The sequence below is a fragment of the Etheostoma spectabile genome, chromosome 5, assembly GCF_008692095.1.
Source record: "Etheostoma spectabile isolate EspeVRDwgs_2016 chromosome 5, UIUC_Espe_1.0, whole genome shotgun sequence".
Taxonomy (NCBI): Eukaryota; Metazoa; Chordata; class Actinopteri; order Perciformes; family Percidae; genus Etheostoma; species Etheostoma spectabile.
The window spans coordinates 20,147,480-20,166,374 of NC_045737.1; the positions used below are offsets into that span (position 1 = coordinate 20,147,480).

General features: G+C 38.6%; 2 protein-coding genes across 3 annotated transcripts in view; both read left to right on the forward strand.

The window, feature by feature from the left end:
• The first annotated feature begins 1,556 nt into the window (after positions 1-1,556).
• si:dkey-193c22.1 (probable isoprenylcysteine alpha-carbonyl methylesterase ICMEL2) lies at positions 1,557-6,106 on the forward strand. 2 transcript variants are annotated; one of them, XM_032515939.1, is made up of 9 exons: positions 1,557-1,649; positions 2,785-2,807; positions 2,903-3,052; positions 3,147-3,267; positions 3,473-3,685; positions 3,893-3,976; positions 4,384-4,525; positions 4,788-4,950; positions 5,392-6,106. In XM_032515939.1, the coding sequence occupies exons 1-9, from the start codon at positions 1,614-1,616 to the stop codon at positions 5,624-5,626; spliced, it is 1,167 nt and encodes a 388-aa protein (XP_032371830.1). In that variant the 5' UTR covers positions 1,557-1,613; the 3' UTR covers positions 5,627-6,106. The 2 variants fall into 2 exon arrangements, with proteins under 2 accessions (XP_032371830.1, XP_032371829.1); XM_032515938.1 differs by having other exon boundaries at positions 1,576-1,760.
• Positions 6,107-7,227: 1,121 nt separating this feature from the next.
• The window catches only part of cspg4ba (chondroitin sulfate proteoglycan 4ba), a 31,099-nt gene continuing 19,431 nt past the window's right edge, over positions 7,228-18,895 (forward strand). Inside the window, exons 1-3 of the mRNA XM_032515940.1 lie at positions 7,228-7,542; positions 12,113-12,276; positions 15,594-18,895. The exon at positions 15,594-18,895 is cut by the window's right edge and continues 274 nt beyond it. Of these exons, the coding sequence (XP_032371831.1) occupies positions 7,455-7,542; positions 12,113-12,276; positions 15,594-18,895 (3,554 nt within the window). The 5' untranslated portion in view covers positions 7,228-7,454. The remainder of the gene's footprint in view (positions 7,543-12,112; positions 12,277-15,593) is intronic.

Consider the following 18,895-nt stretch of genomic DNA (forward strand, 5'->3'; position numbering starts at 1 on the left):
TCAGCGTTTGAAGTTTACAAATGAACATATAGACAAGTCTGATGCATTGTGGAAACTGTGGACCAATGAGGTTAAAGTAGAACTTTTTGGCCGCAATGTGCAAAGGTACGTTTGGAGAAGAAAAGGCACAGAATTTAATGAAAAGAACCTCTGTACAAACTGTTAAGCATGGGGTGGATCAATCATGCTTTGGGGTGTATTGCAGCCAGTGGCACAGGGAACATTTCACAAGTAGAAGGAAAAATGGATTCAATAAAATTTCAGCAAATTTTGGACGCTAACTGAGCCATCTGTGAAAAAGCTGAAGTTAAAGAGAGGATGGCATCTACAAATGGATAATGATCCTAAACCTCCTCAAAATCGGTGGATTACATCAAGAGGCGTAAACTGAGGTTTTGCCATGGCTTCACAATCTCCTGACTCAACATAATTGAAAATCTATGGATAGCCTTAAAAGCGCAGTGCGTGACAGACAGCCCAAAATCTCAAAGAACTGGAAGACTTTTGGAAGGAAGAATGGGGAAGATATCTCAAACAAGAATTGAAAGACTCTTGGCGGCTACAGAAGCTTTTCCAAGCTGTGATACTTGCCAAAGGGGGCAGTAAAAGGTATTAACTCTGCAGAGTGCTCAAATTTTGCAGATGCCATTTTTTTGCTTTCGTTTTTTTTTGAAAGTGTAAATGATGGAAATTAAATCAAACTTTTTGTGACATATGATACGAATGTCTAATCTGTCATGAGATACCTTTTGGAGATTCTGTCATGTTTTCTTGGCTTCTTTATGCACATTAATACAAATTTTATTTATATATATATATATATATATATATATATATATATATATATATATATGCTATAGATAGAACCATATAGTTTGACTACTTTAGTTTTACCAAGTTCACCCCAACTTAAACCCTCACTAAACTGTACCAGTTTAGCAGAAGTTAAAAGATTAAAGCCGAAATTTTAATCAAGGTCAGGTCCACTCCACTTACTATAGCTGTTTTCCGTTTGTTTTTGTTTTTTTAAATTAGCTTTGGACACAGCCATACACATCTCATGGTCTTCCTCAGCACACAGTTTGCACAGCTGTTATTATGCAACCAAAGCAAACAACTGTGTCCACAACAACTAGAGCATCAGTCAACTACAAGTCCGTCTAATGGAAGACTGTTAAAAAATTCAGTCAAAGGTTGTAAACGGACTTCAAGTTACAAGAAGAAAACGAATATTCAATTATTAGCAATAAACCTGACAAACAAGCTAGATTGTTCTGCTATTTACATAAAGCGGCTCGTTCTTTAGTGTCTATTTCCGGGGTATCAGTGCAGAGATTTTGAGTTGAGTATCAAAAGATAGAATCCGTGTAATCCGACACATCAAAACTACATTTACGTGGGCACATCAGTGTGTACACAAAATAATAAATAAATAGATGACATACATTATCTGTGTATTATAATTTTTATCAGCTAGACGGCTATACGACTTTGTTTACTATGCTTAATCTATGTGTTTAGTACTCCTGACGAACACCGGAAGTTACATGTTTTCCTTACTAAAACGGAAGATAAGGAGTTTTTTCCTCTCGCTCAACCGGATGTAACTTTGTATGCGTGAGGCCGACAACGGCTTGGAGGACAGTCAGGTAACGCGTGAGGTTATCCACCACATCGTTTCATCCGAGTCAAAAAATGCAATACCAAACCACATCGGGACATGGGCTTCAGCATTAAATGCTACCTATGATTATATTTTGGTATGTTTTTGCTGGCTTCCGGTGTTGCAAAACATCTAACGTAAACGTTAAGAAAACTTTACTGCTAACAGTTCTTTCGTTTGTACGTTAACATTACCGTGTTCTAATTGAAAGAGCTAGTTAGTAGTAGTAGTTAGCTAGCTACACCGAGAATGTGAAAGCAGGTGACCGCAACATGTAACGCTAATTGCTTTTATTCAAATGCAGCTCATAGCTAGCTAGCTAATATCAATTGATCATGCGACGTCGGTAGCCCTTATCAAAGGATGATGTGATTTGTGTGTTATTTTTCAACCGAGTACTAGCATAGACATGTCTATGAAGCAGCACTGATGGAGCTTTTGACAAGCAGCGGTGTTATTGTGTGAAGGCCCGTTGGAGGGCGCACTGGTACATGTAAAGAAAACTGGGTAACGTCACCACTTTCTAAGTAACCAATGTTAAAGTTGTATAGCTACATAATTTCGTTATTAGTGATACATTTACAACATTTAATAATGTCCTATAGATAACCAAATAAGCCATTAATTAAAATATCGTTTGGGTAGCCAGGTTGTGAACATTTTCTCTGGCTGGTAAGTCAATAATAGTCATTAATTAAAGGTAATAAGTGTGTAATTCATTTCTACTTATTAGCCATCAGTCAAGCATGTACAAACGTTAATAAGGCAGTGGTCTCACGTTCTAATAGGCCAACAGCAAAACTCAGTAATTAATTTGGAATCATAAATAGGATTAATTAAGTAAGAACTTTTTAAAATAGCAATCCATCAGGTCGTTTAATGCAAATGTTAAGAATTTATTTGCAAATGGATTTTGATGCTCTGCAGCATTTTTCTAAAAGCCTAAAACGGTCGATTGGAGCTTTTATATGATGAACTAAAAAGATGGATGAAGATGAACACAACCTGCCAACCCATCTGTTAATACCTCATAATTGATCTATAAAACATTAGTAAATTATTTATTAAACATTGTATCTGGTAGCAATATAACCAATGACAAGTTTCTCTCTTCTTTGTAGGTAAGACAGACAGACCACAACATGTAAGAGCCTGTCAAAGAGCACATTTTGAAGAACATTAAGTTATATTACTTTTGAAAGAGAAATATATTAATGTATTTTCTTTTTACTTCTGAAGGTCAGGGTTAAAATACCACATGTCACTGCCTGTGTTGGTGGGCGTCCTGTTGGTGGGCCTCCCATACTCCATCTCTCTAGCTACCCAATGGATTTATGGCTGGCCCAACAAGCCTGGATATAAGAAGTACATAGAAGCCCTAAAACCAAGGTAACTTACCAAATACTGTAGATCTGTATTTGTTTTACTCATTAGGAAGAGTCCGTTTTTTAATCTCCTTTTTCATGTTTGGCCTCTCCTTCAGGCGAATATACTGTTTGACCAAAGCTGTGCTGGAAACTCTTAAATATCTGCAATATGGGAGACTTTACTTTCAGTGGAAGTCATGGTACAAGAATGACGAAAACCGTAAGCATTATGAAAAGGTGTGTTAACGATAAGTTAGAAAGGAAAAGTTATAAGTATGTGGCGTTCCATGGCAGGGGCTAGACATTTTAGTAAATATTAAAATGAAATAATCTTAATGTTATGTTTGTCTCAGCATTCATCACTTTAACTCAATGGAACATTTGTTATGCAATACCTACAAATTGTGTCAGAGTTTACAGTTTTGTCTGTCTGGACACAAAGGGAATCAAATTTGGCCGCCGAAGCAACAAGCTGGACTTGTACCACCCTTCAAACATGGGCATATCTAAAGATGTGCCTGCACCGCTGGTGGTTTTCGTCTATGGAGGCGCATGGGGCTCCGGAGATAGATCCATTTACTGTTTGCTTGCGAGGCAGATGGCCGAAGAACTGAATGCAGCTGTCATTTGTCCTGATTACTTCACCTATCCAAAGGTAAAATCTTTAGAACAACACTCTGTTGTCTTATTGGATTAAAGATTTATTCAACAAATTCAGAGTGTCACTGTGATAGGAACAGTATTTTTCATATTTATAAACAAGTAAGAATTACACTGCAGTAACTCAAATGGTAGATAAGACATTTCATTATAAATGGTACTGTGGTATCTTAACTGACTGCTTGTTTCATCTCTTTGCCAGGGGAACGTTTTAGGGATGGTCCAAGATATTGCTGACTGCTTAGTTTGGGCCCAAGAAAGTGGTGAGAAGTTCAACTTTGACAAAGTAAGAAATGTCTTAGTATTCAAGTAAGATAAGTATAAGATATTATATCAAGGATTCTTTGGAAATTGAGGAAAACTTTCAGATTCTGATGGCAAGATTGACCACTTATTTTAAGCCCCCAAAAGTTGGAAATCTTTTAAATGTTCCTAAAGATCATTTAAACCTGCAGGTAGGTTTTAGATGAACATTTCCTATATTATCCCTATTTACCAAAATCCCTTATCATGCAGAAAAAATGATTTATATTAAAGCAATGTCATGGGTCCTTTAAGCTCACAGTTTAAACTCATATCATGGACAAGCTAAAATAATATTGTTTTGTTGGAGGGTACTTATCCACATTGATCCAGCGTTCACTTTAAATAATGTAATTACACATGTTGTCATGTTTTTTTTGTCATTTATAGGACAACATAGTTTTAATAGGCCATTCAGCGGGTGCACATTTGTGTGCACTGACCACTCTGTTTCTCATTGATGCAAGAGAGGAGCTTTTCTTAGAGGCCAGCAAGCTGAGGGACATTACACTGGCAATAAGAGGAGTCATTGGTAAGGATTTTATGTACAGAGCATCAGTGACAATTGCAACCATGTTTTGTGCTAAAATAAACTCAAGTTTAATAAATGTATGTGTGTCACAAAGATAATTCTGTGGCTTCTGAATTGTTGACATTTTTTTTACTGCTTTTGCTATGATCTAAGGGCAGTGAAGTGTTCACAGTAGGACTTTAAACATCTGCCTCTTTCATATTTTCCGAAAAATTGATTGCCAGAATTCTTTTCAGTTAATCTGTCATATTTTTCCGGACAGGTCTGAGTGGCGTGTACAACATCATGGACCATTATGAGCATGAGCGGATGCGGGCAGTCGAATATGTCTCCACCATGCATAAAGCCATGAATGGAGTGGAGAACTTCCCGTACTACTCACCAACACACTTGCTGAAGACGTTGAGCCAGGACAAACTGAACAGGTGAGACAAGAAGACAAATGGTGTTACATCCTGAGAAGCCATCTTTTATAGGGGAAGACTGTTTTTTGTGCACCAATCAACAACTTCCACATGAAATCAGGCACACGCACATAAAATTAATTCACATGTTTATAGATAGAGCTTGAACTTCAATAGAACCCCTCTATAGTAACCATAACATATATATATATATATATATATACACACACACACACAGTAATCATTCCAGGGCAATCTATAGTACATAGATGTCCACACAAATAATGTAGAGAATTCATATTCAGGCGTAGTTCCAATGGCTGGTGCCTTATCCATTAATAGAGAAAAAATATCAAAATAAACACAACAAGAGTCTTCAATGATCTTCAAGAAATCTGTTGCGTCTGTTATTCAGTACAACATTTTTCATGCACAATATTCTCTTGTTTCCATTTCTGCCAGAGTGCCGCCGTTCGTTTTGCTCCACGGGACCAATGACATTATCGTTCCTTTTGAATCTTCCATAAAGCTCTCTGATCTCCTCAGCACGCTGTCCATAAAGGTGTCGCTCTACCTGCTGCCCAGAGTTGACCACACTGAGATTGTCACCGACCTCATGGTGTCAGACAGGCGCTTCTACCATTGCATCTACAGCTGCATCAAACATGAGTACAGAAAACTTTTGGGAACCTGCTGACGACCCTTCAGAGCATCAGAAAAACCTCCATTCGTCACTAATATTTTAATGATTGTGCCATACACTTTGTTTACAGTATCTGCTCTAATACCTCACACTGAATTATATTAAGCCTTGATTTTAACTTGATTGTGATTCCATCATAAGTATTTATATTTTGAACAGATTGTAATTGAGTAAATCCAGCAGTCTGATTGGTTTTTGATATAAACTCTTGTGTGAAGTTCAATTCAATTTTATTGAGATAGTGCTAAATCACAACAACAGTTATCTCATTGCGCTTTTCATAAAAAAACAGGTCTAGACCGTACCTCTTTTTTTGCCAACTATATACAGTACTACTGACGTTGCTTTGATATTTGGATTCATTAACTTGCACGTTTTTATAAAATGAAACCTTTTTCTGGATTTATTGTAATAATTTTTCTTGAATAACTATTTATTGATCTCAGACACATTAAACCTACATATAGGAACTAACAATTTGTTTGCCTTTTTTCTTTATTGACTACAAATCTCTCACAGATCAAGTCTAAACAACGGAGCATTTAACTATACATTTTCCAATATAGGAAAGATCTTTTCTATGGCTGCAGTCTCCTGCTGGGACTTGGCATAATTGGAAGTCACATTATTTATAGAAAAAAAAGAAATCCAAGGTACTCTTCTTCAAAATAATTTTAAAAGCCTTAATTTTACTGGCTATTTCATAATAGAAAAATGTAAAAGACATAGAAAGAAGTAACCCACGCATAGCGGCACAGACCGCCTTCTTCAAGGTGTGCTTCCCAGACGAACAATATACCTATTTGTGTGGACCAATTAGTCAAATTAGTTAAATTGCTTGTCATGAAACAGCCAGTAGTTATGGAATTGTTTGTTATGAAATGGCCAGTAAAATAAAGACTTTTTTAAAAACAATTTAAAAAAACTGTGCCTTGGATTTTCCCTTTTTCTATACTTAATTGAATTCCCAACCCCAGAGAGCACCTTCAATCATCTGACTGAAGCACCCTGGACCTTGTTGATTTACATTATTTACATTATTTAATCTAATCTACAACTTTTTTTAAATGGGTTTTACCATAACATGTATATACATATTGATTTACAGAACAATATTTATTTAGCCATCAATATCAAAACGTCGGGGTGAATCCGTGGATTTCATTGCCAAATTGAAGTCTGTTTAAGGGATAAAAGCTGTTAAATCATGCACCGGTCCCATTAAAACACCCTTAATAGGAAAGGATTAGCTCAAATTAAAAGTTTTGAAAAACGTTTTTGAGGGTTTAAAATAAAATGTAAACGGAGGATATAACCAAAATAATACATTGCATAATAATACAAACATTGCAGTTAAATTTATCCACGAATTAACCTGGCCAAATGTGGAGGAATTTCCACATTAAATGTATATCTTTTTATAGCTAGCAAGGTAGGCCTGCCGTAATCTGATCAATGGAGGTGGCCAACAATTCCCCCCCTCCTTCTTTTTACATCTTTTGTTTGGAAAACTAACATACGTTTCACTCGCGCGCGCACGCAAACACACACACACGCACACAGACACACACACACGCACACACACACACACACACACGCACACACACACACAGTCGAGGCGGAGTTTAGCGAAGACCTACATCGGCGTCTCAGTTCAGGTTCTTCTCTGCTGCATAGCTTCACACACACACACACACACACACACACACAACTGTTGTGTTTGACTGTACTTGCCGAAGCGTAAAGAGAAGTAAAACCAGGTCTGTAAATATGTAACCGTACATGCCCTCTAACATTCGTGTTTTCCACCGGGAGAAGAAAGATGGACTCTGTTGTGAAAAACACCCAGAAGGAGTTGTGGCTCCGTGGTCTGCTTTGGTGGTCGCTTTTGGTGGAGCTGGCGTCGGGAGGTAACAACTTTTTGACTCCTTTTTCAATGAAAACAAACGTGAGATAAACTCATTTGAAGGTGCTTCAATTCCGATTTGTTAATACTGTAACCGAATCATTGTATTACTTAGCTTTGACGAGTTTCTTCCAGGTGGTTGGGATAGGAGTTCCCGGCTGAAGGCTAACGTTGCGTAGAGAATTACAGGCTACCACTTCAGGGGTCATAACAAATGGTCTTGTAGCCTTTTTAGCTGGCTGTGATTTATTTCATAGTAGGCTACAGTACTATTTCTGTATCAGGCTTAATGTAGTATCAGCATACAGAGAATTGTTAAATGTGTGCTGTGCGTGATGTTGAGCTGCTGTAGGGTTTCACAGGTCTTTAAATGTTGACCTCAACAGAATTGAATACATTGTGAATGAGGTCTGGCTGGTCGGTTATTTGGCTGCAATGTTAATAACTAATTCACAACAACAACAACAGAAAGTCAGTTTTAGCTTTTTTTCTGATTTACTCAAATGAATGAGGCTCAATCACATCGGTATTTCTCTTAATAAATTATTATGATAAATTACTTTGGATAACCTGTGCACACATATATGCATTGCTCTCATCTTGTCATATGGAAGCACCAGAAGCGGGACTCTGATGCACTGAAATAACAGTCTGACTGTGACTATAGCACACTCAAATGAAATCAAGAAATGGACAGTTGTTGCTGCATTGAAAGATCTATGGCGTCGGGGGTTAGGGAGTCACAGCTTTAGATGTACATTATTTACATTCATGTGGTCGTTCATTAGCCTTTCTGGTTGATTTGATCCAATGCATGTGTCATCTAAAGTCAGCAGTGAACCAGGCTTTGCCCCTGGGGATAATCAGGAATTATTTTACCGTGGCTCACTCTCACATATCTATCATTGAAAATAACTACAGTATAGACAATTGTTTTACTTCAATGCATGTCAGAATGCATGTATTCCCTTGGAATTATGAAACAAGCCTTTGCTAAAACATCCACGTTCCAGCCTCTGACAATGCATCAGCGACAGAGTAGCATGACAGTCAACAAAAACCCAAAGAGGCACTTCAGTCAAGTTGCATCTCGGATCTGTTGTATAAATTGGCACACAGGCAGTGACAAGCACTGGTCTCACCCCTCAAATTAACTGTAAACGGGTGTTCGCTAAAAGGTCACTGGCTTTGTTGTCGAAAGAGGGGTTTGTGAAATCTCACCCAAAAAAATGTCCCTGACGCACAGCAACTGCCCCTGCAGACATGTAGATTACAGAACAACCTCCCAAACACCTCCTGTTTCTGCTTCTTTAGGCACACAGTCAGGTGTACACGGCTATGTTTATGTGTATTTTTTTCTGGTAGAAGACTGTGCTCTTTCATTAACATACCCCCCAAACATGTCCATGTTTCAGCATGTGAGTATGTCAAAAAAAAGCTGAAACATTTTATTACAGCTTTCCAAGAATACAGTTCCCTATAAGAAGGTGAACTGTGGGAAAAACCTTTTTGTTTTAACCAAACATGACGTTCAATCATACAACTTTAACGTCACTGTGACATCGGCAAAATACAATTGAGCATGCATGTCCATTCTTGTGCATTTAAGGAAAAAATATCAATGCATTCCTCTTGGCTAGTTTTTCAAGAATGCTTCCTCCCTGTTATGCACACAGATCCAGTCAGATGAATTACCATGACGTCTAAATAAGAAAGGACAAGGGGTCCGAGTAAGGATAAGTCATGCTGTGTGTGCCTGTGGGCCAATCAATGACTTTATTTTCAGCTGTAGTAAACCGCTGCTAAAAGGCACATTACACATGACCTGATTGGTCTGTTAATGACAGTTAATTGGATTTAAACAAACAATAGGAATAACTGCAATTGAAAAATACTTTTTTTCTCTGAAGGGAGCATTTTATTTATAAATAAATAATAGGTACTGTATATCAGCAGGTATAGGGGAATCTTTGGTGAAAGTAAGCAATTGGAGGGTAGGTTTTTAACATATATTTAATAATTGTTCAAGCTTGTGTTTGCCCTTTACTTGATTATTCAGACTGGTCCCAAGAAATATGTCTGTGTGAGTTAGTGCAAAACAGTGCTGTTTTGTGGGTGTGCACAAATAAGCTCCGAAGCTGACTACAGTGGGAAATATGAGATGGAGACAACCATGTGAAGTTCATTGAAAAAAAATGTTTAGCTACTTGTTATGGAAGAAAACTGGATGTCATGCATTATTGTGTTATGTACAGTATATAATTGGTATAAACAAAATGAATGAGTATTGGTCAAAATGCGTGCACATTTTGTTTTACAGCTATGGTTTATTATTGTGTTTTTTATTTTTTATTTATGATACTATTAGAGGATTGAGGATTAGAGGAGTGCAAGGATTAGTTGCTTAATTGATTAGTCGATTGAAAGAAAAGGCATCATTTTGATAACCAATTAATTTCTCATGCAAAATCAGTTGAACAATTATTCTGCGTTCCTTTGTCTTATTTGTTGGTAGACTAAATGTCTTTGGGTTTTGGACTTTAATATTTGAAGACCGGAATTTAGGTTATTGTGATGGAAAGAAATTGTGATTTTTAATTCTTTTTTTTAATAACTTTTTTCTGCCATCTTATAGACAACAAGATGAATCGAGAAAACAATCAGCAAAAAATTGATTATGAAAGTAATTCAATCAGGAGAGACTTTGTTGCAGATATGCAAGTATTTATTGTACATAATATAAAGTGTACAGAGTCAGAGTTCCCCGATGGAACCTAGACACTGGTGATGCTGGAGAAGGAACCCGGAGACCGAACGAAGGAGCTGTCCGCCGGAAAGGGACTCAGGTTGACGTGGTTGATGATGACCAGAGGGGGAAGGGGAAGAGGAGGGTTGCACGTTTGCCTGAAAAGACAGCTGATAGCAACAAGAGAAGACATTTAAAGCAGGATGTTGTGCTGTGATTGGATCATAGATTTCGTGAGCAATTTTGGTTGGTTTACTGAAAAGTGAAACAGCTGAATAGTTTAAGGAAGAGATTGTGGCGATTGAAGGTTTTTAGAGGTCTTTGTGAAAGAATTTGGGCTGAGCTCCATTTCTTAGTTGCACCCCTACAAAATATCACAATTTGTTTGTTAAGATAAACTAGAACAGATAAAAAGAACAGTAGGTTACTCTGACATATGAGCCAAATTTAAACTGTATAACAAAACATGTATGTAAAATGATGCTGCATGTCATCTCAAGTTCTTAATGTGCCAAGTTGAGATGTGGCATAACATCATTTCCATCTAGAAGACAAAAAACGGATACGTTCAGAGCAACGTCTCCGAGATACAAAAGCAGAAATTGATTTAGTTATTTGACATATTGCTTTTGCGTTTTGGATGTGTTTCCACAGGGTGCATGTTATGTTTGATACACTGAGGTGGATTGATACAGTTGTTTGGCTCTCAGCAATTAGCTCCTGATGACTGTTGATTTGGCTGAAGGGCTAATTTACATGCTTTACTGGTTTAATGGTGTTCATTTACTGCACAGTCCATACAGATTGGATTTATTCAGGCAAACTACCTATTAGTGCATTAACCCTTCTAGGAGTAACAACAATGCATTAACTCACATTAACTTTATCTAGCTTTCCCAGTGAGTCACTCGGGCCCATTAGCAGTACTCTGTTCTTGACCTGGGGACACAAACCACAAATACATCAGATGTGTGATAAACATGTTTCTCTCACAGAAGGCTGGGATGTGAGGTAGAAGAAACAGCTGGGTCGGTCCTCCACGTTGTTTGTGGAGGCCATGGACAATTTGAAGATGTCGAAGCCTTTCATGTTCAGGTTGAAGGTTCCTGTCAGGCTAGGGCAGGCCCAAACATGTCTGTCTCCCCCGTCCTCAGCTCCACATCCTCTGCTTCAGTTTGTATACTGCTGTTGTGGCATTAAAGTCTAATACCTTTTTAAATTCAGTAGTCATTCCTATGGTTTTGGACAGTCCATGAACAACTTTCTTTTAAAACTACAAACGAGCAAAATCATATACCTGCAATTCTGTCTCAATGCACAGGATTTGTTTCGTCCTAAAGGTGCTTATTATTCTATATGTACAGCTCTAGTGCTTCATAATTGCCATACTTGAAGGCATGTAAATCACTATGGTTGAGCACATGAAGTACAAATACAACAGGCCCACCAGGAAGGCTTAACTCAACAGAGATGCAGGTGAGGTAATGTGTGTGTGCGTGCTTTCAAAATACACAGGCTCTGCTCCATGTGTGTGTGTGTGTGTGCATGCTTTCAAAATACACAGGCTCTGCTCCACTTATAAAGAACAACCAAGATGATAATTAGCCCGACTTTTATATCTAAATGTCACATGTTGGCTATTTTAAGACCACTTTGCTTGACTTGACTTGTTCTGTGTTTGCTGTTCCTACGCAGTGTGTTAAGTGTAAATTTAACAGGCTGCAAAAGACACAGTGAACACCACATTTAAACACATACTATACATACTCTCATCTTAGTTTTTTTGTATTTCTTTTTAATATATCCTTCTTTCTCTCTCTTTCTCCAGCTTCTTTCTATGGCGACGGCTTTGTACAGCTGAAGGCAACGGAGTCGTCCGACCATAACACGCTCCGCATTCGCTTTCGAACCTCCAGCACCAACGGCCTGCTGTTTCTTGCTGCTGGCCAGACTGACTACTTCTTACTAGAGCTCCATGCTGGTCGCCTGCAGGTGGGTACATCCATGGCCCCAGCACTTGAGCATATGTATTGATGCATACATGAGCACACACATGTGCACATATGTACAGGCATGCAATACACACAGATCTTTGTGCTTGACCTCATATAAAGATACATCACACACACACACACACACACACACACACACACACACACACACTGATCACCGTAAGCTGTGGCTCCATCACAGTTGACAGTGTCAGTCTCTCAACACAGTAAAACAAGCAGACAAGACTGTGTTGTGTGAACGTTAACTCCATACCAGTCACAGTGGAAACTAAGAGATTATGAAAGCAGCTAATCTGTGTGTTACTGTATTTGAATAATCAAGTGATTATTGTGTGGTCAAACTGTATATTGTACAGTAGTAGTGTCTGCCTCTGCACTTACTTTCTGGTACTATAATCACTCCATAATATAATGTAACATAGGGCTGCAACTAATGAATATTTTTTATATTAAATAATTGTTTTAATGAATTAATTTTTAGTCCATGAAATGTCTTTTTTTATGTTCATCACAACTTCCCAGAACCCAAAGTGGCATCTTCAAATGTCTTGTTTTTCAATCGATTTAGAATGTTACAAATCAGAGCAAAGCAGCAATCCTTATATTTGAGAAGCTGCTTAAGAAATTACAAAAATGATTGATTTTCTGTTGAAAAACCAAATGATTAATTGACCAATCATTTCATTATTATTGCTCTTTATATGTGGTATATACTATATTCCCAGCCAATCTCTCAGGTCAGCTGACCAGCTGCTCCTGACGGTGCCTAAAGATAGGCTTAAGCTCAGATGGGACCGAGCATTTGTCGTTGCAGCTCCAAAACTTTTGAATGGGCTGCCCCTGCACATGAGACAGGCCTCTTCTCTGACTCATTTTAAAACTCTTCTTAAAACCCCTTTTTATTGGCTTTTAACACCAGGTAGAGTGTTGATCTTATGTGTATACTTGTATATTTTTACCGTATGCTGGCAGTGCTTTTCAGTTGTTTTATTTTTATTTTATTGCTTTAATCTTTATATTTGGTACCTCATCTTTTTATTATGCTTTTATTGTGTTATCTATGTATTCTGTATTATCCTTTTGTGCAACACTTTGGAAACCTTGTGTTTGTTAAAGTCGTACTATATGAATAAAGTGGATTGGATTGGATTAAATTGGATATATTATAAAGAAGCTATTCTTTCCTTTGTCCAATCCCTTTGTCATAAACACTGTCACATACTGTCCGTCTGTGCAGACATAAATGTGTCTGCTCAGTGACTAGAGTGCCTTTTGGTCAATTCAAGGCTTAGTTAGTTGAAAAGCATTATGTATTTAATTTCAAACTGGTAATATTTAATAAGGATTATCAGACACAGAGAGTGTATCTCTCTATTTCTCTTGGCACTAAATTCCATAGTAGAATACGTTTAAATTACCAGGTTAGAAAAAATATGAGAAGTCAGCTTGAACTAAAGTTGTGTGCTAGTAGTAAAAAAAAGGCTAATATAGCCACACTATTCATCTGAAGCATCCTGTATGCAGCTCTGACAGGCTAAATCAGCATACAAAATAGGCAGACATATTGTAGAGGCTTTTTAATAGGCAAACACATTCATAGGAAACACACAAACTTCCGAGATATGCATTATAGCTTTGTGAATCAAGTTTGAGAAATTCTTGTCTCTAAGCTTCTATTTGTGTCAGACTTGTGCTGCTGAAAATGAATTGACGACTGTGTTCCATTGGAGGGAACTGCTTGTCCCTGTTCCTTAAACTGGCACCAGTTTTTTTGTTCACTTATCCCCAGGCTTGGGGTCTCATTCCATGAGTCAGACATGAGCGTTGCTCCTTGGAAATCCGTGCATGAATAGCAGGGACTCAGCGGCAAGCCTTGACAAGCACATCATCTAAATGCAGCATTAGTTTGAGATGGTGACATGATGCTCTGTGGACATAGTTGAAAGCAAAGAGATGATAGTTCTCTTCCTGCTTTAAATTGCAGAAAAGCTCACTGTTATTACAGCGGGTGACATCATGGAACAGGAGCAGTCTAAATCCTGTGTTTTCCTTTCCAGGTGTCACAATGTCTACACTTGATAATTTAATTCTCATAAGTCACAATGTCATAAGTTATAGAAACAATTATATCATTTGATTCAAGTACAATATTTTAAGAATCTGCATATTATTTTTGCATTTGTAATGTTATATTCATTTTTATAAAAACATTATTTTTTACAATAATGTCTTCATAATCAAACCAACCAGTAGCAACCTATTTAGGAATGTTTCACCAAGAGTCTACCGCTATTGTAGAGGCACTGTAAGGTTGTACTCTGTTTTGAGCTAATTACTGAACATGCTAACCTGCTTGTATGGACAATGCTAACATGCTGATGTTTTGTGGGTACAATTAGATTAGATGATTAGATCATACTTTATTCATCCCACAACGGGGAAAATTCTGTTATTACAGCAGCAGAAAGAAAAAAAAATACATTAGCTGTGCCAAAAAGTTCCAAAAGCAGCAAGAGACAAGCTACAAACGTAACAATATGAACATCCATAGCTGCACACTTGCTTAAAGTGTCGATAGTGACAACGGAAAAATAACAAAAGACAAAGACACTGTAAAAAACACTAAAAAGATGTATAAAACTGCAGAGCTGCTGTAACGAGCTGCCACACAAGCGGCGCCATCTTAGTGATATTTAGCGTGACCTGGTAATGGCTGTAGTTGAAAAATTAAAGGACCACCATAATTCATCCTGAGGGGGTCATGAATGTCTACCAAAATTGAATGGCAATCCATCCAAAAGTTGTCAAGACAAACCTTATGATGGCGCTGGAAAGAAGGTCATCACCAAACTCATCAGGATTCATGCTCTGGGTATATTTGTACAACATTTAATGGCAATCCATGCAGTAGTTGTCAGAAATGTTACTAAGAAAAAAAACAAAAAAAACAATGGTTGTTCAAGAAGAAAAGTAAGGGGATCACCAAAGCCAGTAGGCTTCATCCTCTAAGTACCATAAATGTCTGTACCAAAATTTCATGCCAATCCATTTAATAGTTCTCAAAGTATTTCAGTGTGGACCAAAATGGTGTACCAACGGACCAACACTGCCATTCCTAGAAGCACGTCACTAGTGTAACAGCTATCATATTTGAATGTGGGACATCAAAAAAAAACATCTATTCTAATATAAGCCTGAAATAAAATAAAATTGCTGCTTAGATCAGTATGAGGATTAACCTTTTATTTCTGTAATATAACATATTTTCTAATCCAGTTGTTTTGTTTTTTGTCTTAGCTGAAACTTGATCTTGGATCGAGGGAACTAATCCTGCAGTCAGAGAGAGGCATCCAGCTTAACGACTTGGCCTGGCACTCTGTGGAGGTTCGCCATGTGCAGCACAATGTCACTCTGACTGTAGACAAGAACTCGCACACGGGTGCAAAGATGCCACAAAGCTCCCATCATGATTTTGAGATTTTGGATGGTCTTTATGTTGGAGGCTCTGGAGGCCTGGACAGACTTTACCTCCCCAGGGATCCAATCGGCTTCCGAGGCTGCATGGACGAGGTGATTTTTAATGAACAAGACTTGTTGTCATCACTGAGGCCATACACAGGATTCAAGAATGTCCATGAGGTGTCTTTAGGCTGTAGTCCCCAATTCTTTGCGACCGAGGAGGACCCTATCAGCTTCTTTAGCTCCAGGGCTTACATTTCTCTTCCAACCTGGAACACCCAGCAGGAAGCGATATTCGAGTGTGTTGTGCACACTTCAGCCAAAGAGGGAATTGTCCTTTACAATTCAGCCAGAGAGGGGGACTTTCTGGCTGTAGAGATTCAGGAAGGTTTGCCAGTGGCCATTGTTGGGAAAGGTGGAACCATAACTGAGCTTCGATCCCTTACATTCATAAATGACAGGAAATGGCATTCCATCAAGTTGCATTTTAGTTCCAAAAGCCTTGAGCTTACTGTTGATGGAGAGATAGTGAAAAGTAGCATTAGCTCTCGTTCAAAAGGGCTTCATTTTAAAGGTTATCTTTTTGTTGGAGGTATCGATGACAGCACCAGATCTGAAGTCAGGAAGGTGGGGCTTGTCTCTGTATCTGGAAAGCGTGTCAGAGGAGGTTCCTTTAAAGGATGTTTGAAGAACATTGAAGTCAACGGAGTGAAAACAGGTCTCTCCAATGCTGTAGTCACCAAGGATATCTCAGATGGCTGTGAGCCAGAGAAAGAACCTGAATTATTGACCACTGTGATTCCAACAGGTGCTCCAGGATCCTTCTTTCCCTTGGTGACACCACCACCATCACTTTATATGTCCACCATTGCAAGGGGCTTGGACAAAAAGTATAGCTCAAATTTTGTGCAGGTCAAAGACCTTGTGGTCCAGGAAGGTGGTCGAGCATCTCTTGAGGCCAAACACATCAAGGTATTCTTGGACTTCAAGAAACTTGGGATTAGACAGTCTCAGGTTATGTTCCGAATTCAGGAGCAGCCAATTCGTGGTCAGATAAGGCTTGATGTTGATCAGGACCAAGAGGAGAACACCTTTAGCATGTTGGACCTTTGGCATGGACGAGTGATGTATATCCATGGAGGATCAGAGGAACCAGATGACTTCTTCATGTTTTCAATTTATTCTAGCAGTAGAAAGCAAGTTCCTGATTATCTGAAGGGCAACAAGTTGTACCGCTATAATATTACTGTGACACCCACCAACGATGCACCTGAATTGAGTCTCCCTGAAGGAAACCTCTTTGTCTTGTTGGAGAACACAAAGAAACGCCTCACCACTGATGTTTTGAAAGCCACAGACATTGACAGCAGCTACACCGACCTTGTATTCTCTGTGCTTGGGAGCCTAAATGCTGATGCAGGATATTTAGAAATTGAAAACAACCCTGGCAAGGCAGTGACCTCATTCTCATATTTAGACTTGGAGGAACTGAGGGTGTGCTATGTCCACACAGGAGTTCGAAACTCAAGGATAGTTCTTAGAGTTGGTGATGGGGAAAAGGTCAGCAATACTGTGGTTCTAAGGGTCATGGCTGTAGCACTGGAGTATAAAATTGCTAACAACACAGGCCTTCAGATCATTCAAGGAGAGACAGCTATACTTGGTTCAAAGCAGCTGGCTGTACAAACCAATGCTGTGAAACAAGTTATAGACATCCGGTATGATATCATTGAACCCCCCCAGTTTGGAGAACTCCAGAGACTTCACTCAAGCGGTGAATGGAGGCCTACTGACTCCTTTTCCCAAAGGCTTCTAGAAAAAGAGCGCCTGAGATATGTTAGCACTTTTCAAGAAATCCAGACATCCAATGTCACTGATTACTTTAAGAGCAAAGTTAATGTGGCTGCAAGGGAAACCACTGAAATACTCTTCCCAATCACTGTGAAGTGGGTAAAGTACCACCTATTGAGAAATGTTATGATAGACATGAATAAAGTTAGGAAAGTGACACTGGACTCAGAGTATCTTTTTGCCACAGCTGAAGGTGTGACCCTCTCAGAGGATGACCTTTATTTTCGGGTACTCACCACACCAAAGAAAGGGAAACTCCTGCGCGACACCACAGTCTTGAGCAAGAATTCAACCTTTAGTCAAAGAGATGTAACAGATCTGAAAATACATTACGAGCTAGTCGACAGACCTTATGAAGATACAAGTGACAGGTTCAAATTTCAGCTGGTTTCTAAACATGCTCAGTCACAAAACTATGATTTCCGGTTTTCCATTAAAGCTGATGTCAACAGTGTGTTTATGAGAAACGGTGGACTCTCACTTCTGGAGGGAGAAAGTAAACTTATAATGAAAGATGACCTGTTTGCAGAGACTTTGAGTACAAAGGATATGTACTACACAGTCATAAGCAGTCCCAAACATGGGAAGCTAGTCCGTATTAGTCAGTCAAATTCCAATGCTAGCTACGACAACATCTTAACCTTTAATAACCAGGATATATTAGAGGAACGGATAATGTACATCCATGATGACAGTGAAACGACTCACGATGAGTTCACTTTCATTGCCTCCACCAGCGAAGGTTTCAAATCCTCCATCGCAGAAGATGAAATTGGCTCCAAAGAAGGAATATTCAACATATCTATTCAACTATTAAATGACCAAAAGCCAGTACGTGTTATTGATAAGGTTTTCCATGTAGTTAGGGATGGACAGAAGTTACTTACTATAGAGGATTTGCGTTATCATGATGCAGACTCTGATTTTGATGATGGCCAGTTGATTTACACTCGACGTGGAATCCCGATGGGAGACCTAGTGTTGGTTAATGACACTACTCATCGGCTGTTCAAGTTTCAACAGAAGGATTTGGAAGAAAAGCGAGTGTTGTTCATTCATAAAGGTGTGAGCACTGGCAGGTTTGTGCTCTTTGTCTCAGATGGAAAACATTTTATATCAAGTCTTTTAGACATCAGTGCACATGAGCCTTTCTTGAAGGTCGGCAACAACACTGGGTTACTGGTTCAGAAGGGACAGTCAGTTACCTTTTCCACCGACAATTTTAGTGTCATATCAAATATGGACATCAGAGAGGACCAGGAGGTCATTTTCAAGTTGGATGAGGCTCC